Source organism: Rhineura floridana, chromosome 11 (genome assembly GCF_030035675.1).
Source record: "Rhineura floridana isolate rRhiFlo1 chromosome 11, rRhiFlo1.hap2, whole genome shotgun sequence".
Lineage (NCBI taxonomy): Eukaryota > Metazoa > Chordata > Lepidosauria > Squamata > Rhineuridae > Rhineura > Rhineura floridana.
This window is the reverse complement of record NC_084490.1, coordinates 57,101,562-57,126,801: the sequence shown is the minus strand read 5'-3', so window position 1 is coordinate 57,126,801 and position 25,240 is coordinate 57,101,562. Positions and strand designations below refer to the sequence as shown.

The 25,240-nt window shown below is 43.3% G+C and overlaps 1 protein-coding gene across 6 annotated transcripts; it reads left to right on the top strand.

Moving 5' to 3' along the window:
- The first annotated feature begins 1,169 nt into the window (after window positions 1-1,169).
- Window positions 1,170-24,555, top strand: LOC133367123 (uncharacterized). Of its 6 annotated transcripts, none has more exons than XM_061590916.1 (6): window positions 1,170-1,689; window positions 7,772-7,962; window positions 8,720-8,820; window positions 15,320-17,878; window positions 22,019-22,227; window positions 23,486-24,555. In XM_061590916.1, exons 2-6 carry the CDS (start codon window positions 7,782-7,784, stop codon window positions 23,553-23,555), a joined length of 3,120 nt encoding a protein of 1,039 aa, XP_061446900.1. In that variant the 5' UTR covers window positions 1,170-1,689; window positions 7,772-7,781; the 3' UTR covers window positions 23,556-24,555. The 6 variants fall into 6 exon arrangements, with proteins under 6 accessions (XP_061446900.1, XP_061446899.1, XP_061446901.1 ...); XM_061590915.1 differs by having other exon boundaries at window positions 1,174-1,689; window positions 8,717-8,820; XM_061590918.1 differs by lacking the exons at window positions 1,170-1,689; window positions 7,772-7,962 and adding exons at window positions 11,564-11,741; window positions 14,607-14,737 and having other exon boundaries at window positions 8,741-8,820.
- The last annotated feature ends 685 nt before the right edge of the window (window positions 24,556-25,240 follow it).

Here is a 25,240-nt window from a genome sequence, read left to right as displayed (position 1 = left end):
GTCCTTGCATATTTGCATCTGATCGGGGGGGGGGGAACAGGACTACAGTTCTGTTGGCCTGCTGCCCACCCCACTGCCTAACATTCATCCTGGCCTAAACTGGGAAGGGTGTGATCTTCGGCATGGCACTGGACTCTCCCAGGTATGGAGTCCTATATTAAAGGGTAGCAGTGTTACAATCTCAAGAAACCTTTCTTGGATCCCACCATCTTTGATGACTAGTGGCCTGAATCAAACTAACCATTATTGGGCAAGGTGTCTGAGCTAGTAGTGGTGACCCAACACACAGGTTTTCCAAGATGACTCTGATTGTCCTGAATAACAAGCCTTTGATCAAGCAGTATAGACTGTTCTGTTCTGCTGGGCATTTAGTCTTGAATGAAGTTTTGCTTTCTTGGCTCTTGATTACTGTGTTTTTTAACTGTTATGTTTATGTGTTGAGTTTTTTTCCTTGATTGCTACTTTTTACTTTAATAGCTGTGGTGTTTCATTGTTCCTGGTTTTGGTTTGTTTTTAACTTGTAAGCCACTTTGCAGGCCTTTGGGTGGAAAAGCAGCTTATAAAACAAATAAAGTGGCATATCATAAACAGGAAGAGCTCCTTTTCTCTCTCTCTCCTTTGATGTCCCATTGGAACAGCCACCATAGAGGAAAGGGAGAAAGGATGGGTTACAGACTGGCTACTTGGTGGGGTGCTTGGGCAGCTAATAGCTGGCAAAATTGTTTGCCAGTCATGGATTTGGAGGAGGCATGAATGCACAGGAAAAAAGTCCTTTAAAAAACCCCTTACATTAATTATAAAATGTTATTACTTAAGGGAGATGTGTAGACTTTTTTAATGGCTGGTCAGTCTTGGAAATAAATTCACAAAAAGTATTAGCAACAACTAACTTTCTTGAGGCCTACTTTTGTTGCTGTTATGTGCCTTCAAGTCGATTACGACTTAGGGCGACCCTATGGATCAGCGACCTCCAATAGCATCTGTTATAAACCATCCTGTTTAGATCTTGTAAGTTCAGGTCTGTGGCTTTCTCTATGGAATCAATCAATCTCGTTTGGTCTTCCTCTCTTTCTTTTAACACCCAAACGAAATCTGACGAGCTTTCAGGAAAGCAATGATTTGCACAAAGCCTAGCCACAAACTGCAGTGATTCTGAGTGCATTTTGTTTACCGCCGCCAGCCAACCTCATGCTTCTGGAAACGGCTTCCCGCGCAGAAGACACAAGTCCTGGGAGTTCATCAGGCTAGAACCCAGACTGCACGGGTTAGCGTTAAGGATATATGAAGATCTCTGATAGATTGGCTCAAAAGGCCCTCTTAGTCAATAGGTGGTCAGCCAGATGCTTCAGGAAAGCTCACCCCCCAGCAACTTCCTTTGGGGTAAATGACATCTGTACATGGACGTTTCACGGACAGATTGCTACGGGGCACCGATTGACTCCTTGCGCTTCTGTGCCTGGATGCCCTCGTGTTGGAACTGGCCAGGCTGGGCTCCCAAGTGTATGTGCGAATCCCGTCGGACCAGAGGCCAGCGTTACCCCCCCCCATTACGCGCCTGCCTGGGTAAATCGCGCCCCTCCTGCGTCTCTCCGGCCTTCCCTTTTGCAAAGAGGGCGGTTCTGGGACGAGGCTTTCGCTTTCGCTTCCTTGCTAGAGTTGTCAATGTTGCCCCTGCCAACCTTTTCACAGGTACGTACCTCTGCGCCCCCTCTCCTCTATCCTTGCGACTGCTTCTGTGCTCCTCCGGGGGCCCTTCCCTCTTTTTTGTCTGACATTCCCCGCCGGGACTTCTTCCACCCCCTTCGAACTGAGCCGATCTGCAGTGCCTTGACGTGTTCGCCACCACATCGGGCTTCGCCCCTTCCCCCGCTACTCCTTCCTGCAGCTACGAACTACGCAGGGAGGGTTTCTGGGGATATCCGGCATGGATTCTACCAAACAACCGAGCTTTCTCCCTCACCCCTCAAACATGACACTCCAGCCCCCTTCCCTTGGGGAGTTGCAAATGCAGTGGGTGTGATGTGTTGCAAGTTTGTAATGTGTGATGCTTGAGAAGGTCCCCCACATAAAAAATTGGGGCTGGGGGGGGGAGCAACGTTTTGTGGTCTGTAGCACTGCTCCGAGCCATTGCTGACCCTTAAAACTGATTTTGGGCCGCAGTGTGCCCTAGCAATTCCCGTCCCCCTTCTCCAATGGTTGAAGAGCGCCTTGTTGAAGCCCAGGCGCTTCCTCTCGCCCCACCCCTTGCTGAAAAAAGTCTAGCCGATTGCTTTCTTCAAATGTTAAAACGCCTTCAGGTATTCGCAAAGGGAGCCGCTCACAGGCTACGTTCAAGAGCCAGGCCTCCAGCGTGTGGCTCACAGAACACAGATGGGTCACCCACACCTTGATTTGTCAATGAAATCTCCCCCGATTTTCTGGAAAAATTAGCCATATGGGGTCAGACTAGTGCTTCATATATATGCAGGGCTTGCTACCTTTTAGAATAAAAGATCAGCCTTCTTCAACCAGGGACCCTCCAGATATTTTGCATCCTTCATCCTATCTGGTGAAAACATATGGAGGGCACCAGGTTGGGATAGGCAGATCTAGATCAATTTAGTAGTAGTGGAGAAGAGACTAACTATGGATCAGAAAGTACTTTGATTGAATCTTGCCTATTTTAACCTTTGAATGCAACTTTTCTATGTTGCCAGGTTTATGTAGACAATTAAGAAAACGTCTTCTGTAATACGATGATCTGTGAATGCGGTTTACTGCATAGATATAATTGTTGTAAACCACTTTGATTTTTTAAAAATGAAATTGCAGTATACAGGTATTTTTATAAAATAAATAAATGAGTTCACGTGGGTGGCTGGAGGCAAGCCATTCTGTGTCTCCCCACCTCAACTAGATATGGATGTGAAGCACTTTGAAATTAATTAGCAACTATTCTTTGACTGTATTTTATATATTTTAATGTTATGGGTTTTTTTTTCATTAATTTTTATTCAAATTTTTAAAGACAAAACAAAACAAAACAAAAATTATTAAACAATAAAATAAAATGTTGACTTCCGATTTATCGCAGATCAGTTATAAGTCTACAATATATAACAATCCTGTCTCCTAAAATATGTTATAAAATCACTTTCCTCCAGTAGTTATCTTAATTAATCATCAGATCTCATAAACATTACTTTATTCTTCCCACAAAAGAGAGGTTTCAGTTCCTTGAGAGATATATCTTTCAATTTTTCTCCAAATAAACATGTCGATTAATCCATCTCATTCAAATCTGTTAGGTCCAATAATTTCAATAGCCATTTTTCCATTATCAATGTTAATTCCATCTGCCATCTTCAATAATCCTGTTAAGTCCAATAATTTCAGTAACCATTCTTCCATTATCAATAATCCTATTGTCCAATAATTTCAGTAGCCATTCTTCCATTATCAGTATCCCATAATAATCTTGTTATCATAGCCATAGTCCAAATAAACATATAGATTAATCCATCTCGTCAAACCAGTTTGATCCAATGATTTCAATAGCCATTCTTCCAATATCAATATTGATTCCATCTTCCATCTTCAATAGTCCTGTTCAGTCCAGTATTTTCAGTATCCATTCTTCCATTATCAGTATCCCATATTAATCTTGCTGTCATAGCCATAGTCATATAATAAGAGTCTGATGGGAATTTCCTTTATCACAAATCTTTTCTTGCCATCAATTCTGAATATGTTGCTGAGATATTGTTGTAAAGTCATATCTCTGTTCTTTTTTACAAAATGCACTGGCTCATCTCTTAAGAATTTTTCCATTGTCACATATCTGTAGTCAATTCCATAGATTTTTTCTATATCAAACTCCATCACATCATTCCAGTCCAAAAAATTATCCAAGACATTGATAACTTTATCTCTATTATCTTCATTAATTTCTTCAGAGACAACGTTAAGTTCCAAACAGTAAACTTTATTTCTAGTATCCATAAACTCCAGATCTTTTTCCAATTCTACATTTGTTCCAATCTCCAGAGCTTGTATCTTCCCTTTAATTTTTCTTTTCTCATCTCTAATCTCAACAATCTCCTCTCTCACAGAATCCACTATTTCTTTAATCTCCTGCGTCATTTTGCTAAATTCATTTTTCATCTCCTGTCTACCCTGTCTCAGGGTTTGTTTCGTTATCTCAATCTCATCCATTATTTTCTGAAACATAATTTCTTCCATGGTCTCAGCCACTTTCCTGATTGCCATTCTTAAAACCACAAAAACAAAAATTATGTCAGTCACAATTGGGTTAATATTCCAGGCTCGATGAAGTCACAGTATAGACAGTACAGCCTGCCTTATCTCTTATGTTCAGGAATACAAAACAAATTTAGTTCCCAGCTTCAAAAGAGTTAGTGGCGTCGTGAACAAGTAGATTCGTCAAAATGAAATAGACCAAAAAGAAAATAATCCCAAACATATAATGCTCCAAAGTTCATAAATCAAATTTATTTATTTTTTTCCCTCCTCGAAATAGAAATCCCTCTTCCGTTTGTATCTTTAGAATGCACTTCCAGGCCAGCTTTTTGCAATAAAAACTAAGATAGGCTTTTTCAATTTCTTTCCTCCTTAGTTTCGTGAATAAAGGAGAAAATTTTTAACTCACCCAGAAGATCTTTATAGCTGATTCATTGACAAATCTCTTTTTGCAGCAACGATTTAAACCAAATTAAAAAAAATATATAGAAAGAAGGATGCTTGCTTGTTTAAGTCCGTTCTTCTTTAAAGAAAAGATAAACGTGTCGCTTATTCAGCTAGAGCTTGATGGATGTCCTCCGGCATTGCTGGCTGAACCTTCTCTCATAAATTAATGAGATCCAGTCCTCCCAAACAAAAACAGGCTTTTATGGTTAATCTCTACGTCTCTCCCTCCCCGGGAGAGAATCTTCACCAGTCAAAAAGAACGTTTTGACTGATTTAAGCTGGAAAAGCTTCTTCTGAGACGAGAGCTCGTCTCAAAAAGCAGGCACAAGCGAAGTCACCCTTCCTGGAAGTCTTTAATGTTATGGTTTTTACTGTGTATGAGTGCGCTGTTGTAGGGTAGAAGGGTGGGATAGAAATTTGTTAAATAACTAAATAGATACTCTGTTTTAATTATCACCTGCTTCTGTAAACATTAATTCATTTATGTGATTTTAAAGAACTTGTACCTTACGTGTGGCTAAAAAACCTTCCTCTGGGAAGTTTACAGTAATGTCAATAAAATGCTTACAATGTCAGTAAAAACACATATTTAAAAGGAAGTAAACAGCATTATCACAAATGGTTAAACGCTCCCATAAAATCATTCTAAGAATCTGGATAAACAGGGTTGTATTCAACAAGGTCATCCTTTTTTCAAGGACTTCTGCCTGTGCAATGGGACTTCCTCTCCCTCTCCTGCATCCCTCCAAATCTGTTCTGGGGCAGGGGTACGGGGATAGGAGAAGGAAAGGAAGTCCTGCTGTGCAGGCAGAAATCTTTGCACTAATAGGACAACTTACAACCCACGGTTTCATAATTTCCATAAGCTTGCTGGAATAAAATGGTCTTTGTGAACTTCCTGAAGGCCATAAGGGAAATAGGATACCAACTTCCTTAGAGATTGGTATCACCACTGAAAAGGCCCTGCTTTTTGTGCCAGCCAAACCAGCAGTGCTGTTATTCAAAGCAGGGCACCATCGGATGACCTCACAATAGCTAATGTACTTAAAAACCCCACTTTCGTGTGAGTATACTTCAAAAAGATAGAGGGGAAATCTACTTAGTTTACCACCTGTTAGTATGAAAGGATGTTAAGACTAGCCAGACTGTGTTAAGGTAACTGGAATATTAATACAAAGTTCCTATTAGATAGGCTCTATCTCTGTTGTCTTATTGGCACCTACCAAAGACTTTCCTCTTTCAACAAGCCTTTAAAGTATAGATACCTTATCCCATTCTGCATCTGTATTGGATTTTTTAAAAAGATTTTTTAAAATGTTTTGTTTTTAATATGTTTTTAATGCTTTCTCATTTGTTTGCTGCCCTGGACTCCCTTTGGGGGGAAGGCCGAGCTATCATCATCATCATCTCATTCTACATGAGTACATTGCTGAAATCTCCGATGTTTCTCTCAGAAGCAGCGCTGTTTGTGAATGTTTTTGTTGCTGACAGCTTTCTTCCCGTGCAGTTACATTGCTGAAGAACATTCCATGGCATCAGAGTGATTTCAACCAATAGTAGTTGTACTGAGGAGGAGCTTGCCAGTGTCAAAAATCTTGATTGATATTGAAGACGCTCAATGGCTTTTAAAAAAAATTAAATGTGCATTGAGTCCATTTAAAGAATGGACTAGGGCCTCTTTTAACGCCTTAAAAATGTAAAGGGCTTGCTCTGTAGTTGCCATTTTCATGGAGGCCCTGTTGTGCCACTAGCTCACACCAAACTTTGTGTGATTTCTACAGGCAAGATATGCAGTGCAAGTGAAACTTGACCCACGCTGAATGAAAGGCTGGTGTGAGCACATCCGTGAAAGCTTTCCCTTAGTTTCGTTTAGCCCTGCTTTGAAATTCTAGCCCAGCAATCCTCCTCCAAGGAGGCGCTGTGGAATGGTTGGGGTCAAGGTATGCGTAATACAGAAATGAGATTTGAAGAACTAAACAAAAGACGGCCTGGTCATTCCTATCTTTCCAGAAAAACAGTGACTTTACCCTGTCTACCCCTTAACACCATTCCATGGTGACGCACGCACACTTACCGCCCTCCTTTCCTGACCCTCCTTATCCCAGCATTTCTCAGGGATGTGAGACCAAGTTGCCCCCCTTTCCTGTTGTTCTATTCCACCTAGGCTTAATGAGTGTTTTTTTTAAAAAAAAATTAAAGCCCTGAGGCATCATGAATATTTATACCATGCACACATACCTCTTTGCATGTTAATTTGATCTCTAGTGAATAATTCAAGAGCTCAGAGCCAGGCCTGGCACCTGTGCTGGGGCAACAAGGCTTTTGAGGAGTTGACAGGGTGGCTCGCCGCCCACATGAGGGGAGGCGAGACCTTCAGCTGCTGCATTATTCATGTGGGAGTCGGCCCAACAGACAGGCCGGGCTGGGGAAGCTAACAGAGTCTGTTTGTCAGCGAGACCAGCTGGGCTCACGTGGGGAAGGTCTGGTCAGAGGAGAAACTTTGGGGGTGGGAGGCAGCAGGGAAGGGGTCAATTTGTCCTTTGCAGGCTGGTGAGACAACATTTTCAATGTATCTAAAAATAAATAAATAAATGGCGCCAAGAGATATACTCTCTTGCACAACAAAGGCTGGAACAGATTCATTTCCCCGCTGCGAATTTTTCCCGTCGTCAGCAACTTTTGTATCTGTGGGTCAAGACAAAACTGATAGTCAGATGTATTTATTTGAAGCCATTGAACATCACAATAATCCAAAGAGTATAGAAGACTTTTTAGCATAGGTGGCCCCACACCCCATGCTATATAATGAAATTCTGTCGGATCCTTTGAGTTGCATATGCTATATATTATGCCTGAGGCTGAAGGATATTTAACTTTTGGGTATGTCAAGAAAATATTGCAAATACTTCCATTTCCCCAAATTACCTGTTTCTTTCCTAAGAGGAGAATATCTAGGAAAAAGACTTTCCTCCTCCCTGCCCCATTCTCTTTATCACAATGCCTTCAAGATATTAGTGGCAATGAGTTCCACAGGTCTCCTGCAAGCATGTTAGACTCTCTGTTCACACATAGGTTTCCTCCACAGGTTTGACAGCATGTCTACCTGCTGTACAGTTTGTGTCCGAGGATACCCTGCTGACTTGCCACTGGAGCGTGTGGCTGACAAGCTGACAATCCATTTTCTGCGAGCACGCAATGGTGGTGGAGAAATTGTCAACATTGAGTTTGCACCACAGTCTCCAGACTGTGCTATGATCACCTTTGAAGATGCAACAGGTAGACAAGGGATGGTGGTGGTTTGTGTGAGGGGAGGAGGATAGTGTATGCTGGAGGGAGAAGGTGGTGTGTTGAATATATGAATGCAGTGTTATCATTTGGAAGCTGGATGAAACATTGTCCATCCCCCCCATTGCACATAGAGCTGCTGAAATGTTACATATATTTGAAAACCAGCAAACTGTTCCAAGTATTGCAATGTAAATGTCTACGTGCAAGTTCCATACTGGAGAATTTGTAAGATGTTTTTTCCCTTGGTGAGAAATTAAATTCATACCACACGTCTTACATGACTTCACTTTCCTCAAAAATATAAAAAAGATGAAAGATGACAATGATATAAAGCATATTTGGTGTTGGAGGTCGGAGAAAATTCATAACTAGATTTCAAGTCCATTTTGGGGGGCTTGAAATTCAATTCTTTTTCCACACACCAAAATAATGTGCTAACTTTTTCCCCTGTCTCACCAATAGTACACTTACAAGCTAAAACATGCTGCAGAAATGAAACATTTGCACGTGCCTAAAGATTCAGTTTTACAGTCAGCCTTTTAAATTTTGAAATGTGAAATTTGAGTGGAGGATTTCAGGAAGGAATTCTGAGAATTTGAGTGAGACTCAAAATATTGAGAGAGGTAGACCAAGCATGTGTGTATAGAGGAAAACACGATGAGATTTTGTTCTGCTTCCATGGCTTTTGGTGAGGCTGCCAGTTGTTGCTAGCTTCTTTTGATTGCTATTTTTTCTCATTCAGTAGCTCAGCGAGTGCTGAAGACCAAACAGCATGTCTTGGCTGTCAATGGGAAAAACTACCCTTTGGAAGTGTCAGCATACCCAACTGAATTGAACCCCAATGAGGTAACAGGCTGACTGATATTCTACCAGTGTGGGGGGAACTGAACTTAGTAAATGTGGCATTGCACATACTGAGGCAAAAGAAATGGTACATTGTGGTAACCCCACTTCTGTAATCTGAACAAACTACACAGGTTAACCAGACTTGCATATATTTTACATAATTTTGTTTTGCTAGCCATGGAAAACGGAAAGGAACAGTGATGAATGTCGCATTTCCACATACATATGCTCTACTGACACATGCCCAGTCACCAAGAGGGCAAGAAACTTGTTTTTGTTTTATTTTTGTGCGTAAATGATTGTTTAGGGTTCCTGGTTTGTAACCCTTCTAGTTTCTGTGTCATTGGTATACAATGCTAGAGACTGAAGAATATCTCTGCTACCAGGTTGGTTGGAAATTTAATTTCTTCTATCTTGTTTTACATGGAAGGTTGGGTTTTCATTTCGTGGTCTATATTTGGCTGCCCTGAAATACGTATTTGGTTGAATCTAAATTTCATGTATCACAGAGTCACATGAACAAAGGCATACTGTGTGCTGAAGTGGTTATCTAGGAAGGCATAATTCACACATGCAGCATGCACATTGCCTCCTTTCCACCTTGCAGTGAGAATCCTATTAAGTGTAACAAGTGGATGCAATCTGTGTGCAGAACTAAGGTTTCTATTGTACCAAAAGTGCAAAAGTATGTTGCTGTGGGGCAAAGGGGAACTGAATCCCTTAAGCTGGCTCCCCATGCATGTGGGCATGGTTTAACTGTGTGTGCAGCATAGTATGTGCAGCCCTTTCCTCTTCTGTGGGCACTCACAAGGGCTCAGCTCTGGAACTTAATTTTGAATGCCAGGGCCTAGGCTCTGAAAGATGTGACAACAAAATTAAAAATGAATTTGAGCAAATGCAGAGTTTCCTGCTCCTCAGAGCAGGAGTGGGGAACTGGGTTTGGCTGGCAGGAGTCCTGTTTCTGCCTGCACGCTTTGAAATCAAACTCTGTGGGCAAAATTAAGCCCATAATGCCCCAGTGGTCAGCTTTGCATAGCACTTATCAATCCCCAATGATCAGCTAATTGGAAGGGCTTGTGAAGCCTGAACAAAAGAGTTGAACCGGGGCTCAGAAGTACAGTAAAGGCTGCATCAGAGTGCCTTCAGCATTGTCCTCTGTTCTGGCTGTAGTTCTCAGGACTACCCTAATGGACCACATTTTTAAAAAAATACTGTTCAAGAGCCCCTGAACTTGCTAGGGATCACTGACTAACTGGCTTCAAACACTACTTCTCTCCTTTAATATTTTGAGGGTGAGATCATTACACATAGTGTAAGCAGGTCAATTATGGTAGTCACTTACGTGTCCCTGGAAGAATCCAGCTAATCCAGAGTGAGAGTTTAATTAGTTTGCTTACTACGTGTGCTGCAGTCCTGATGCTTGAGATATTTGAGGATGCAGCTCTTGCAAATGTAATATTTTTGTATGAACAAGCTGGTTGGATTTTTTAGTGTGTGCTTTAGAGCAACGGAAGATCCTCAAGTGGCTGCTTCTCTTGAGCAAGGAGTCCATCTAACCTGCTTGGCTGGTTAGTCATAAGGAATACATGGGGTTTTCCTAGAAGTCCAGTACATTGGGAAAAAATAGATTTTATACCGGCTTTGTATGATGCTGAACTGGTGCTTGGGAGTTCTGAGCTTTTGGGATGTATCTTCTGCTGCAACCAAGTAATTTATTCAGAATGTGTATACTTCCAAAAAAGAGTTTTTTAAAAACAAAATGAAGTTCATGTAAAGACAAATTTAAATGTAAGTGTATGGATCATGTGTGAGATGATTTCCATAAAGAAATTCCAGTCTTCGATGTTCTTTCCTAAATGAAACTGACTCCAACACCAGCTTTCCAGAGCAGAGTAATTCCATTAAATTTAAATAATACAATTTAGATGTATGTTTCTGAAATGGTGGAGGCAGTGTAGGGGAAGGGAGCTAGCTTTCTCCATGTTCACGTCAATGTAGTGTCTCCAGTGACAGGAAAACACAGAAGTACAACCTCTAGGATAACGTCTGAATTGTGCACAACAAATGGATACTAACTATGCATTCATTGATTTAAAAGTGGATTATGTGGACAAGCCCAGGGTCTTTGCCTTTGTCAGGCTTGCTATAACTGCATTGGAAGAGGAACAGCTGGTGTGGCAGCAGCGAGCGCCTCTTTCCCTCAGCTCTGCTTGCTGAATTATTTATCAGCCTAAACATCCAGTGTCAGTCCTGTGTCCACTCCAAATGCTGCAGGAACGTCTGTACTGTGTAAGGATTTTTTTTAAAGTTGCCAAACCCATTATTAACAGTTTCAGTTTGGCAGGGTCAACGGAGACTGCCTTTGGCTGAACAATGCAGTACTTTCAAATGGAGAAACAGGCTATAAATGTGCAAGAACACTGTTAATAATGGGTTTGGTGACTTTTAAACAATTCTTACACAGTGTAGAGGGTCCCGCAGCATTTGGAATGGACACAGAACTGCCTTCATAAGATCGTGAAGTCAACATTCTTAGGATGTGAGTGGGAAGAACTTGTGGTATTTTTAAATATGAAACTAAAAATGTGGTTGAGAGTCTATCCAGCTGGTTGTATGCATGTTATTGTTAATGTGAGTTAGAAACAAAAGAGCATATTTTTCAAGTGAATATACCTTCTGAGCAGTGTAAGTTTCATATTTGCACATGGGATATGTAAAATGTGCTTTCTTCTGCCTTTTAAAGTTCCAGTAGCTAGACTGGCTAGTTAGGACAACCAGTGTCAAGAGCTGGACATGGATTACGGAGACCTGCTCAACCATAAGGGAGCTCCATGGATGGCCTCACTATATCTTTGCCTAACCTGCCTCCCAGGGTTTTTCATTTTGGTGTTTGTTTCTTGGTGAGGTTGAAATAACTTCCTGTAAGTAGACAAGCTTTTTGGAGGAAGGGCAGGGTGCAAATGAGCAACTGAATTCTTTAGAAATGCAGTCATGGGAGAAATTGCTGTAAGCAGCTCTGGCCACATAGTGGCAACAAAACACAACTTTTAAAAGAATATCATCTTCATGATCAAAAATACTGGCATTTGGAGTGCATCTAAGCACCTGCAGAGGGCATCTTTAAAGCTAGCGAGTAACTACAAGTGGATCCTACCCAGGGCTGTGGAGTCGGTACGCCAGACCTTCGACTCCGACTCCTCTATTTTTCTACTGTCCGACTCCGACTCCTTCATAAATGGCAAATGTATATTAACTAGTAATAACAAATTTACTGTAGTAAAATAGTAGTACAAGGCATTTCATCACCACCATGTTAATCCAGAGCTTGGAAAAGTTACTTTTTTGAACTACAACTCCCATCAGCCCCAGGGATTGGGCCTTGTGCTACCATTTTACTACAGTAAATTTGTTATTACTAGTTAATATACATTTGCCATTTATGAAGGAGTCGGAGTCAGAATCGGAGTCAGAACATTTCTACTGACTCAGACTCCACCCAAAATTGCTCCCGACTCTGACTCCACGACTCCGACTCCACAGCCCTGATCCTACCCATCTGGGATTATGGAGCCCTTAAATGCTATTTAGAGGGGAAGCTTCTGTGTCTACAGTTTTTGCCTACCAAATTCTCAAATTGAATACTTCCACTGTGCTCTGATGACTCAGAGGTCCTTACTCAGTAGAGCTGGAAATGCATTTCTGAACATGATCATATGCACTCTATACAATGGGAATTTAGATCATAGCAAAAAATAATGATAATGTATGAATATTAATTTATGAATTCCCAGAAGAGGAAAAGGGTAGAACCTTTTAAATAATTAGGAAACTTGCTTGTTAGCAGGCACCTCTATCCAACCCTTAGGACTCCCGCTTACCTGCACCCTCTCTTCTATGCCACACCTCTCACTGCCCTTGCACCATGTCCTCTTTGAGAGCTTTTTGGCTGGACCTCAACTCTGATAATGCCTCTTGCTTACCTGGATGGAGAGGTGTGTGTGTGTGTAGAAACCTCTGACTTTTGCTTGGCTGGAATGTAGCCTATAGTACAAAGGTAAGAGTCACACCTGTTGTTCCGCCCACTTTTTGCCCCTGGCCCCACCCACCACTGGCATGCAACTGCCCAGAAAGTTGTCCTGGAGGGAGGGTAACCCTCAGGCTGGAAGAGATTCACCACCCCTAGCTTAAATCAAAAGAGAAAGTGAGGATACAGATTGTTCCCCAACCTGCACACACATCAGGAAATCAAAGCAATGAGGACTGTTTAATATCTGACCAATATCTAACCATATATTTAATTATTTGCACTTTTAAAAACCATGCTTAAACTGGCTGCTTTTATTTTGAAGAAAACACATAGGCCTCTGATCTAGAACATGCTCCTGATCTCAATTGGAGCCTCATTTAGGGTAGAAACACACTCACTGTTCTGCCGGGTTCGTGTGTCTCCACCTCTGTCCTGAAAACGGGGGCACATAATGCTAGTCAAACCCTACCCCTTTTTACTGTAAAACCTGGTGGAAGCTGCTTGAGTGCATGTTTTTTTTTAATTTAGTTTAAACGGGATTTTGCAACTGATCGGCAGATCAACCTGTTCCCCCTCTAGGTGTGGCTAATGGAAATGTTTTAATCTGGTAACTAGTGTGTTTACAGCCCATGACTGTGCACCTGTGCAGGGGCGTGCATATTTGCACCCAGTGTACCCAATGAAAGAACACACTTGCTTTGCTCTGGGTGGGAGGCTGTAAACACACTAGTTGCCAGAGGCTGTAAACACACCAGTTGTAAGATCAAAGCTTTTCCATTAGCCACACCTTGAGGGGGGGGAATGGTTTGATCTGCTGATCAGGTGTGAAATCTCTTTGAAGCTGATTTTTTTTTAATGCACTTAAGCTGCTCCCACCAGGTTTTACAGTTAAAAAGGGCGGGGTTTAGCATGTGCCCCCCCCATGTTCAGGCGGAGACACACTGGAACCGGCAGAACAATGAGTGTGTTTCTACCCAAAGTGACAAATTCCTGATTTTTTTTGTTCTTGAATACTTTTGCTGAGGGAACAATCTTGGTAATTATTTAGCCTCAAGGATTACAGCTCTGACTTTCTGTGTGGTGGCTCCATTATGGCATGGGTGACTGCTCTTCCCTTCCCCTTGCAAGCCCCCCCCCCAACAAAAAAACCTGGTAGTCCTGAGTCTTGGGCCTAGAAGGCATTTCATTTCCCTCTACCTTGTTTGCAAATCTTCCTTTTTGGCAGCTTCTAGGCTGCTTTCCTTCTGGCTCTCATAACTCTTAAGGGGAAAGCTGAGAGATAAAGAGCCATGCATGCTCTTGGTGGTATGATCTTCTTATACAGTGAACGCTGCTTGGGGCTGAAGCCTTTAGGCCTATGGGTGCCAGAGTACTCTCCAGTACCTCCTATGGTGCCCATGAATGATCTATGTAAATATCTCCTCAAAATCCACATTTATTTATTTATTTATTTATTAAACTTATATACCACCCGACTAGCAATAGCTCTCTGGGCGGTGAACATCAAAAAAATACAATAAAATTACACAATCTAATAGAACAAAATATATAAAAACTGTACACTCTAAAATCAGATATTTCATGTACACATTTCATGGGATGCCAGGATTGGACACCCAGCCCTTCCTTCCATTCTGAACAGAGGAGAGGTGCAAAGAGGCTCTCTCTGTGAGTGAGCATGTTGGTAGCTAATGGTGTGTTTTTCCTCCAGGGCATTCCTACACATTTTAAGGTCCTGTCTCTTTTTCTGCTCTTGTAGATGTGGCAGCCATTTTGTGTTATGCCACACCCCATAGCAGCCATTTTGTAAGTGGTGTCCATGGCACTTTCTCAAAATTCAAAATGTGCCCATTGGTCCAAATAGGTTGAAAGTCTCTGCTTTTGGCTCATGTAAGTGGCTATTTGTTTTTTGTTCTTCTCTTGTGGGTGTGGGGTGGACCAGCAGCAGGGGTTTCTAAAAGAAACAGGTGTTTTGAGTTTCTCTGTCGCCCATGTGGTGTCAGTTCCCATCCACCTTTTGTTTTGGAAACCCTGCTTAGAGATAGATCTCTAGCCTGTGTTGGAGAAAACTAGATTTATGTAGGCGGGTTTGTCTTTGTTGTGGAAACCTGGCTGGAGCTAGAACTTCTGACAAAGATGTTCTTTGAATAAGCCTTCAAAACAAGAATAAAACCTTTTCCTCAGCCAGGCTCTGATACCAGAACTGAATCAGGGTAGATGTCTTGAGGAAACAGACTGCAGGGACAGTGTGTGTGTTGGGGAGGCATGATCAGTGTAGGAAAGGCTGACTCCTTTGGATGTAAAAATTAGAGCCACCCATAATTTAATATGTGAATGGAGCAGACATGTGGCTGCCGTCATCCCAGCTAGTTTGGCCACCAAAGTTTTTTATGGGCATTTTAACAGGTGACCCTTAAAGTTCCTGTCCCTGTCTTTGGTGGTTCCTAACAAGTTCTTGCTCTGCCTCCTCAGATCTTTGTGCGCGTCTACATGAAGATTGATTATAGATGCATCCCCAATGGAAAGGACATCCTGTACAGTCTGTGCCAGCAGTATGGGGGCATACATTTCAACTTTAATGCTCAGGAGATGACCTGCTCTGTCAAAGGATCCTTCACGGAGTTGCAGGCCTTCACTTCTGAGTTGCTGAGATGCCTCAATAGCAAGCAAAGGGTGAGCATCTCCTCTGCATTTGGAGGCAGATCTGCTGAGAAGGCAGAGGGAGATGGGGCTTTGCACCAGGAGGAAACCCAGGCCAAGAGGGGGGAAAATGAAAAGGAGACTGCAGCAGGCCCATTATCAGCCAGAAAGTCTGCGGAGAGCCACGTAGAGCCCCTGGAGGACTTCTCCTTGGTGATAGACGCCGACATTTACCTGTATATGCAGAAGTTCTGCTGCGAGGAATTCAGCAACATTTTGCACCGGCACCAGGTGGGTGTGGTGGATGTCATTAGCGATGGCATTGCCAACCTCTATCTGCAAACAGCATCTGATGAGGCTGGGGGGGTTAGTTCCCTGGTTTCTGCTCACCTGGCACTCTCTCAGCTTTCTCAGCAATTGGAGGGCACTCTGCGGAAAGAGAAGATCAACAAGAGACATTTGGGGGCTGATGGCAGCAAGGGCCTTCCAAGGGAACTTCAGAGCCTCTGCCCACAACTGTTGATTCATGAGGATGATGGACATTTCTGCCTCATTGGGAATTTGGTGGAAGTTTCACGAGCCAAACAATATGTCCAAGATTTAATTGCTGGAAGGGAAGCTGCACAGGATCATCAGAAACCTGATACCCCCCAACCTGCACACTTGCCACTGATCCACGAACAGAGAACTGCAGCAGCCCAGCTCGAGTCCCCTGCAGAGTCTGTGCCAAGGAAACTGAGCTCACCAAGGCCCAACAGCAAATCTGAACACAAATTGGCTGCCAAATTCAGTTCCGAGGCCTCCATGCCACCCTTTTCAAATCGGGATACCCCATTGGCAGGGCTGCTTGCAGGGGACTCGCTTCAAACAGCCAAACGCCAGGCTCCAAATAATGAACGTTCTCTGCAGTTTTTGCCAGCAGCTGCTGAACCAAAGGGCCAGATAAGGCAGCCTGTGGAATTCCGTCAAGTACCTCAAGGGGTGAAAACGGATCCCTCACTGGCTGTGTCTGGAGGCCCCATGTCAAGTCGGGAGGGCCAGATGAGCCTTCGTCTCATGGAGCCTTCATCCCTTCATCATGTCACAAGTGCCTTCAGATCCTTGAACTTGTTTGATGCCGCAGGGACTGCAGAACCGAGGCCTCACCTCAGAAGGCTCAGCAGCGTGTCTGTGGCTGAGCCCCTGTCAGCGGCTCAAGCCAGTGTGTACTATTTAAAGCAAGAATCCCAGGAGGATCCCTACCATACTTTGCAGAAGGAGATCACAAAGGAAAGGATTACCCAGATGGAGGAAGGCAAGGAAGTGGAGTCTCAGATTACCAAACAGGGGCACTCTAGCCCCCCTTTGTTAACTATCCAAAGGGATGGTGGGGGGTCTTCAGGCATGCAGAAAGCTGAGGCCTTCCCAGTGCCTCCTGCTTATATCCACGAGAGCTTCACCTACTCTGAGCTGGCCATGGAGGGACCTGAGGACGAGGCTCTGAGTGATCTATGTCGCTACCTAAAAAATTTCGATGACCAAGTTGTTGTCAGCCGGGACAGGTACAGGCTGGACCTTGTGTACCCCTGTGAGCTAAAGTCGCAGGTCCTGGAAGTGTTTCGCTTATTCTCTGCTCGGAGGGTGGCTGCCCTGGCTGAACAGATTCTTTCTCGTGACGCATTGCAAAGTAAAATTCAGGGCGAGACGTTGAGCACAAGGAGCCCTCAGCAGCTGAAGGAGAGCAGGAGAACCAGCCTGCTAGAGAATTCACTTGGCCTAGACAGCCTTGCTGGGGAGACTTCGCCCTCCCAGGTTCAGAGATCGCTTGAGGCCAGCAGTTTCCAGCCTGCAGTGGCACCGAATTGCCCAAGTGATCGAAAAGCACGGCAAAGTGAGAACCATGACCAAACCCCAGATGCCAGCAAGCAGGGTTGCCCTGGGAAATCAGTGGCTGTGACCAGACAGGGGTTGCCAGACAAGCTTCATTTTGCAAGAGACTGCAGCAAGGAGGGAAGCAGCCATGAAGCAGAGAGCCCCCCATGGCCCTTTCCTGATCCACCATTGGGTGTTTCTTCCCCAGTATCCTTGCAGGTGGCAGGCAAGTGCTCCCCTGCAGCAAGAGAAGGTGTTGCCTCAGATTTGGGTCTAAGAACTGCCAGCCTAGGAAGTGAGTCCATGGCTGAAGAGTGTGAGTTGTGCCAAAGCAACCATCCTGTCCTGTTCTCTGCCCCCTGGACCAATAAGCCTTGCAGGACACGCTTCCCAACAGGTAGCATTTCCCCGCCCTACTGCAGTGCCTCCCCTGCCATCCCTGGAACCTTTAGAGCTTCGACCATATCACAGAGCCTCCCTGGGGACTTCCAACATCCAACGCTCAAAATAATATATGACATTCCTGATGGAGTACAGCAAGTAAGTACATCGCTGCCAACTTCCTAAATTCCATTCCATTCACAGCTCAGGAGTTCTTCAATAATTTTGTGACGTTATTTAAATTCTGTAATATGTGCTTACTAGTGCATTTTACAAAGGTAATGAGCCCTGCCACCAGGAACGAAATTCATTAATCCCATCCTGAGTGGGGCCCACCTTACCTACTTATTCTCTCAGGGTTTCAGCATTTAATGTTTTACTTGTGTTAGGTTAACAGATTATGGGGGGGGGAGTGGATGTGTGTGAGAGAGAATTGATTGGTTGTTAGGAGTAATGTCACTTGAACAGCTGATGTGTATAACAACTGGCAATTGTGCACATTCACCACACTGCCTGGAGAATGTGCACATAATTTGTCCATGAAGAAGGAAGTGTGCACATTCTCCAGTCAATGTGCATAATCTCCAATTGTCCTTGAGGAATGTGTACATCTTTGACAGGGTTTTGTACGTTCTCCAGGTAACACACAACCCCCCCCAAAATTGGAGGATCTGCATATGTTGACAGAGTTATGTACACTGCCCAGTCAATATGCACATTCTCCAGTCAATATGCACAGTCTCCAAGAAACACACCTTAGTTTCTGTCTCTAGTTACTACAGTCTTTTCAAGGTTCCAGGACTGGATGTAGGCCAGTTGCAAATCTTTCCAGCTAGAAACAGACTATGCATAGTCTCTGATATCGGAGAATAAGGCATTGTGAATGTGCACAATGACTAGGTTGTTGCATTAGCTGTTTAGGTCACATTGCACCTCATATATATACACCATGACTACAGCAAACTCCAGGGTGCCTCATTTTAAAAAAAAAAGTTTTGTATTCTACCTTTAGTCCAAGAAGCTCAAGGCAGTGTACATGGCTCTCCCACCGGTAAGGTAGATTAGGCTCAGTATCACCCTGTTAAGTTCATAACTGAGTGGAGATTTAAACCTGTCTCTCCCCATTCCTATAGCCTGTAAGGAGCCACATTTAGATGCAATTTGTTGGGCGCCTTGTATCATCTGTGTGGGTCTATCTCCTCCTTGAATTAGAATTCCGCCTGCCTTGCCAGTAATTCTCATTCCTGGCTGAAACTCCCACGCTCTGATCTACTTTGTATGTAGAACATGCTACCAGGTCCTTTGCCAGAAAAGAACTAGCAAATTTTAAGGGGTGGTGGTGGTAAAACAATGAAAATGCTTCCTTTGTGTGCAAGACTTTATGTATTCTACCCTAAACCCAATTTAGATATTGTACCAAAAATAGGAGAATTTTACAGCATTAATAAATTAAGCAGTTGATTGTTTTTATTTAATTTATTTTGTGGAGAAGCAAAGGCAAGTAGTTGTGTGGGGCATCAAAGCCCCATGTTATACTTCTTAGCACCCCAGTTGCACCATTGATGAAATCCTTGACAGTGGGTGGAGACATTGTTCTCCGGATATCAGATCTACTTTCACAGCTTTAAAAGCCTGAAATTTGCTTAAAGAAAAGAAAATACAGTAGGGCCCCGCTTTACAGTGCTTTGCTTTACAGCGTTCCGCTAATACAGCAGTTGTCAATTGCAGAAAGGCCCCGCTCCTACGGTGCTTGTTCCGCTTTTATGGCATTTTTTGGCCGTCGGGCACCATTTTGGTCAATGTTAATCAATGCGTGCCGCTTTACAGCGGTTTTCGCTTTACAGCGGGGGTCCAGAACATAACCCGCTGTATGAGTGGGGCCCTACTGTAGAGATTTGCAGATGCTGGATATGGTGCCTGCCTATTTTTTAAAAAGATGCCAGGATTCTAATCCTCATGGTGGTGGTTTTTTGCTTTGTCTCTATAGCACTTTACAGTGTATAAGGGATTTTACAATTGTGCAGAAAAACTTGGAAGTGATTAAAAAACTCAGAAGCCAGGGTGGGTCTCAGCACTGAGTTTCTGATTGTCAGTACATACAGTGCCCTGCAAAAGTACTCAGACCCCTGACCAATGCTCTCATATTACTGAATTACAAATGGTACATTGTAATTTCATTCTGTATATTTTATTTTGAAACATTGAAACTCAAAATCAATTATTGTAAGGTGACATTGGTTTTATGTTGGGAAATGTTTGTAAGCAACATAAGAAACTGAAACATGTTGCTTGCATCAGTATTCAGCCCACACACATTAATATTTGGTAGAGCCACCTTTAGCTGCAATAACAGCTTAAGTATTTTGGGGTAGTATGTACCAGCTTTGCACACAGTGTCAGAGGGATTTTGGCTCATTCTTCTTGGCAGATTTTCTCCAGGTCGTTCAGGTTGGTTGGACGTCGCTTGTGGACTGCAATTTTCAAGGAGTGCCACAGATTCTCAGTGGGATTGAGATCAGGACTTTGACTGGGCCACTGTAGGACATTCACCTTTTCCTTCTTGAGCCACTCCAATTTTGTTTTGGCCTTGTGCTGAAAAGTGAATTTCCTGCCAAGCTTCAGTTTCTTAGTGGACTGAAGCAGGTTCTCTTGCAGTATTTCCCTGTATTTTACTCCATCCATTCTTCCATCAATTTTAACAGGATGCCCAGTCCCTGCTGATGAGAAGCATCCCCACAGCATGATGCTGCCACCACCATACTTCACTGTAGGAATGGTGTGTCTTGAGGCATGGGCAGTGTTAGGTTTGCGCCACACATAGTGCTTTGTGTTTTGACCAAAAAGCTCTATCTTGATCTCATCCGACCACATCGCAGCTGGGGCACTATCATGCTTTCTGGCGAACTCCAAACGTGTTTTCAGATGGTAATTTTTGCGTAATGGCTTCTTTTTCGCCACCCTCCCATACAGACCAGTGTTATGCAGAGCTCTTGATATGATTGACTGGTGCACCATTACTCTACTCCCAGCCACTGAACTCTTTAGCTCCTTCAAAGTGATTGTTGGCCTCTCTGTGGCTTCTCTCATAAGTCTCCTTGTTTGATCACCGAGTTTTGAGCAACAGCCTTTTCTTGGCAGTGCCTGGGTGGTGTGATGCAGCTTCCACTTCCTGATTATTGATCCAACTGTGCTCACTGGGATATCCAAACACTTGGATATTAGTTTGTACCCTTTTCCTAATCTATGCATTTGTATGACATTATTTCTCACTTCTGTAGAAGTCTTCGTTTTCCTTCAGATGCCTGACCAATGATCCTTCAACAGTGGGGTTTTTCTCCTGACAATGTGACAGCAACTTTAATGGTTCACAGGTGGAGGCCAATGGTAAGGTAATTGTGTCCTCGATAGAGCAGTTCCTTTCATCTGTGTAAACTGGGACCTTCCACAGCACAGGAGTTGAGTACTTACGCAAGCAACATGTTTCAGTTTTTTATGTTTCTTACAAACATTTCCCAACATAAAACCACCTTACAAAAGTTACCTTACAATAATTGATTTTGATTTTCAAAATAAAATATCATACAGAATGAAATTATAATGTACCATTTGTAATTCATTAACATGAGAACATTAGTTAGGGGTCAGATTACTTTTGCAAGGCGCTGTATTGTCTTTGTTATCCTACAGCCTTTTGTCTATCCTCATAGCTGCTGTATCTTGCCCTAATCCTGAATTCTGTGTATTCTGTAAATAAAAATTCCTGGCCTTTCAGATAGGCCTGACATTATTTGGGTAACACCCATAGAAATTCTCAAAGACCAAAAGAGAGGAGGAGCAGGATACCCTTGGAGCTGAGCTTGGATGGACTGCTTAACTTTCTCCCCCTTCCTGTGACTAAATTGTTCATTATACATGTTTGATCCTTTCCAGAAGGTTGAAGAATCCAGCTTTTCTTGGCTCAGCATTTGAATATTTTTTTTAGTGCAAACATTTTCCTGAACTTCACTCCATCTTCCTCTCTTCCTTCCTTCTCCTCTATTCACCCCCCACAGTCCAAAATTCTTAGTTCTTTGAAAACTTAATATTTGCAGACAGAATGAGATGAGGCAGAGGGATGAAATATACATACAAACTTGATTTGGCCCTTTAATTTGGATATCTTGAGACTAAGCTCAGCTTTCTGGAGTTTCCTTTCCACCACATGCACATACGCTTGACCCAGCTATTGGCTTCCTTCTCCAGACTGGCAGCCAAGGTCTTCTTCTATGCAAGTGTTTAAAACCCCTCTTCCTCCCAAAGGCTGGAGATCCTCGCCCAGGGCATCCTTACCAAGGAGATCACTTTGAGGCCTTTCTTCCCGACAATCCAGTGGGTCAGCGGTTGATGGTGCTTCTGTGCAAGGCATTTGAGCACAGTCTGACATTCCAAATCAAATCCTGTGGCTCAGAGGACAGGGTGATTTGGGGACCCATCCCCCATAAGACCTGCATGGAAGGGGGCAGGGGCAGGTAGGTGACCCACAGCCAGGGTAGCAATTTCCAGTAACCTTTGACAAGGCCTCAGGATTGTGAGGCTGGCAGGAAAGGATGGCAGAGGCATACTGGAATTTAAAGAATGGAAGTGCTAAGGAAAAAATTTGCACCAGAGCCTGGGAAGATGTGTGTGTGTTTAGTAGGAAGGGAGCTGGGGAAGGAGGATGACAAAGGCTTTTGGAGTGAACAAGCAGAGGAATAACTTCCACATGTCGATTTTAAAGGAATACAAACTTTTGGCCCTAAGTAGGCCAACATATACCCCTCGGTTCTGAGAGTTTGCAGAAAAAACACAGAAAGGAGTAGGTAAGAGACAATCTTGGCCCTTCTTTAGTAAAAAAAGGTTTCTAGTCCTTGTGGCTGTGACGTTATGCTTGGCACTGTGTGAGTAATGCGTGCTAAAATCTCAGAAGCCATGAAGATTGCTGAACAAAATTTTCAGTAGAGGAAGTTCAGGCGCTGTCTTTTTGTTCTCCTGACCAACAAAGCTAGTATGAATTACAGTAGGGCCCCGCTTACCGGCGCTCCGCTAATGTGGTGGCTTTCCTACCCTCTTTAAAAGCCAATTTTGCCACTTATGTGGCATTTTGTGGCATTTTTGCATCATTTTCACACAACGCGCCCCATTAAAGTCAATGGGGTTCCACCTTACAGTGATTTCCACTTTACGGCGGGGGTCCAGAACGGAACCTGCCGTACAAGCGGGGCCCTACTGTATGCACATTTTCTAAATTTACATAAACATACGGGCCAGGGAATATGGATTGCTAGTGTGCAATTTTATTTTTATTCTTTAGCATGGAGCAAGTACACAAATATCTTGGTCTTTAAGTGTAATTTATTTCCAAATTTTATATTCCATGGAGTAGATATAAAAACTTTTAAGGAACAGGCACTCTAATTTCCTCTGCACCTTGCACAAAGGACTCCAACAAGTAATCCGTTCATTTCATTCTGGAACAACACTCAGTAATGTTCGCTTGTTATTCGCTGATATCTAGGAATTTTGCCCATGCTTCTGTCCAGAAAATGGTGGGATGGCTGCACTTCCATAGCTAAATCTCTGGGTAAACAGTTCCTGGCACTATTCAGTGTCTTCCTTGAGGCCCCCCTTATGGGGGTAATCCTATAGGACCACATGTGCAGCAGTAGAACTGATAAAAGCATGGTTCAAAGGAAAGGGCTGCACTGAATTATTTCATTTCCCCCACCCCAATTTGCTTTTTGCTTGCAGAAATGGCTACCCAGATGCCCAATACCTCCAGTGTGTGAGCCTGAAACTAAAAGACCTGAACATTGAGTGAAGAGAAGATACTCCTGCAAGCATCTGGGAAACTCCGTCACCTTCTTGCCCTCCAAAGCCAGGCACCATCATCCCTGCTTAGCAGTTTGAAGAATTCTCCAAAAGACACTCTCTAGCATTTATGTGCAGTGACACAGACACACACACCTCCTTTTCAGCCAAGCCATCAGAATGCCCAGCCTGCCTTCTTTCCATTGTTACGGCTCCCTGCAAGGCCAATACTTTTCCTGCAATTTCCTGCTACTGTCAGGGCACCTGAAGGCATTTAACATTGCAAGTCCTTTAAAAAAAAAACTATTGTGGTAGTTTATGGGGCAGGGAGGTTGCTTTTCATGCAAAGGGATTTTGAGGTAGAGCCAAATGTGTACTACTTGTAGCTCTTCTAGAGAAGCTGTCTTGCCATGAGGGCTGTTTGCATGTGTTCTGAAGTGGGAAGAGTCACATGCATGATTGAAATTGCTTTGATGGCGAAGATAACTAAAAAGTCATAAGACACCATCACATTACTAACGCTGCATATCCCAGCATCTGAGGGAGTTCCACCCATTTAAAGGGGGGGGGGAGTCCACTTCTACGACTGGCTTTGAATATTGTGTTGAAGAAATAGTTGTAGATATAAGAGCAAGTCTCACACAAAAGGGAGCGGGGAGAGTTGTTCCTTCCCTTCCCAGTGAGATGCACTTGTTCAAAGGTTAACCTGCAAGTATTGAAAGCAGATGCACAGGTCAATTTTGCATCTGATTCAGTGCAGGCCTGAAGCCACATTGTTACTGGGGCAAGAGCTAGTAAAAGGGAAAATAGTGAGGGAGGTGGTCTCCCAGGCTTTCTTATCTTGGGATAATGACCTCTCTCCCAGCCTTATAGTGAGGAGAACTCTCAGTGGGAATCATTAAAGCAAGCACATAAGTAAAAGCCCTTGTCTTCATCTCTCTTCCTACTTGTGCTTGCAACTTCAGCTTTTGGGAAACTTGCAAATAAACTTGCATTGATTACTTCACAAACCTTGCTGCCCTTATTCATGGCCAGCTTGTCCAATCTGTTCTGTTTCAAAGAGCAACCGCTAGTTTGCACAGCGCAAGATTTTTGTTTAATGTGGCCTTAACTGCAAAATGGGCCCAGTTTTAAACCAAAAGGCCAAGAGTGTGCACACAAAGCCTTTGAAATGCATGTGGGTCATTTTTTCCCATAGAGTGCTTTTGTACATAAAGCTTTACAATTATACACACCTTCCCACCATAATCTTGGTTAAAGGGGTAGTTGCTATTCGTGCCATCTGTACGCACTGGTGAGCTAGTTTCCCAACTAGAGCACACTAGTCTGCTCCACTCCCCTGAATTAGTGTTTCCATGCCTGTTGCAGCTGCGCACTTGCAGTTCCACCAGTCTCCATCCCCACCCGGGTAGGTCTTTCAAAAGATAGGATATTGAAAGAGAGGAGCTAGAAACTGGTATTTTGATAAATTGCTATGCGGTTCATCCCTGCTTTTCAGTCTCTCGAGCAATATATGCTTGAACTTACCACAACTGCAGTAGCTGCTTCTAAGCTGTTCTTGAATCTTTTCCTCCCCCCAAATATCAAGAAGATAAAGGACTTCTTTTACTTTCCATGAAATACCTCTTTTCTTCCCCATTTATGTAGATTACAAAAGCAGCAACCCTCAGCTTTACTAAAAAATAAAAGGTAACT

Excerpts from the sequence above, each read along its gene's own strand:
- LOC133367123 (XM_061590915.1), top strand. The coding sequence starts at position 7,782 with ATGTCTACCTGCTGTACAGTTTGTGTCCGAGGATACCCTGCTGACTTG. Across the intron at positions 7,963-8,716 it reads CACCTTTGAAGATGCAACAG|TAGCTCAGCGAGTGCTGAAG; the intron begins GTAGACAAGGGA and ends TTTCTCATTCAG. Across the intron at positions 8,821-15,319 it reads CTGAATTGAACCCCAATGAG|ATCTTTGTGCGCGTCTACAT; the intron begins GTAACAGGCTGA and ends CTGCCTCCTCAG.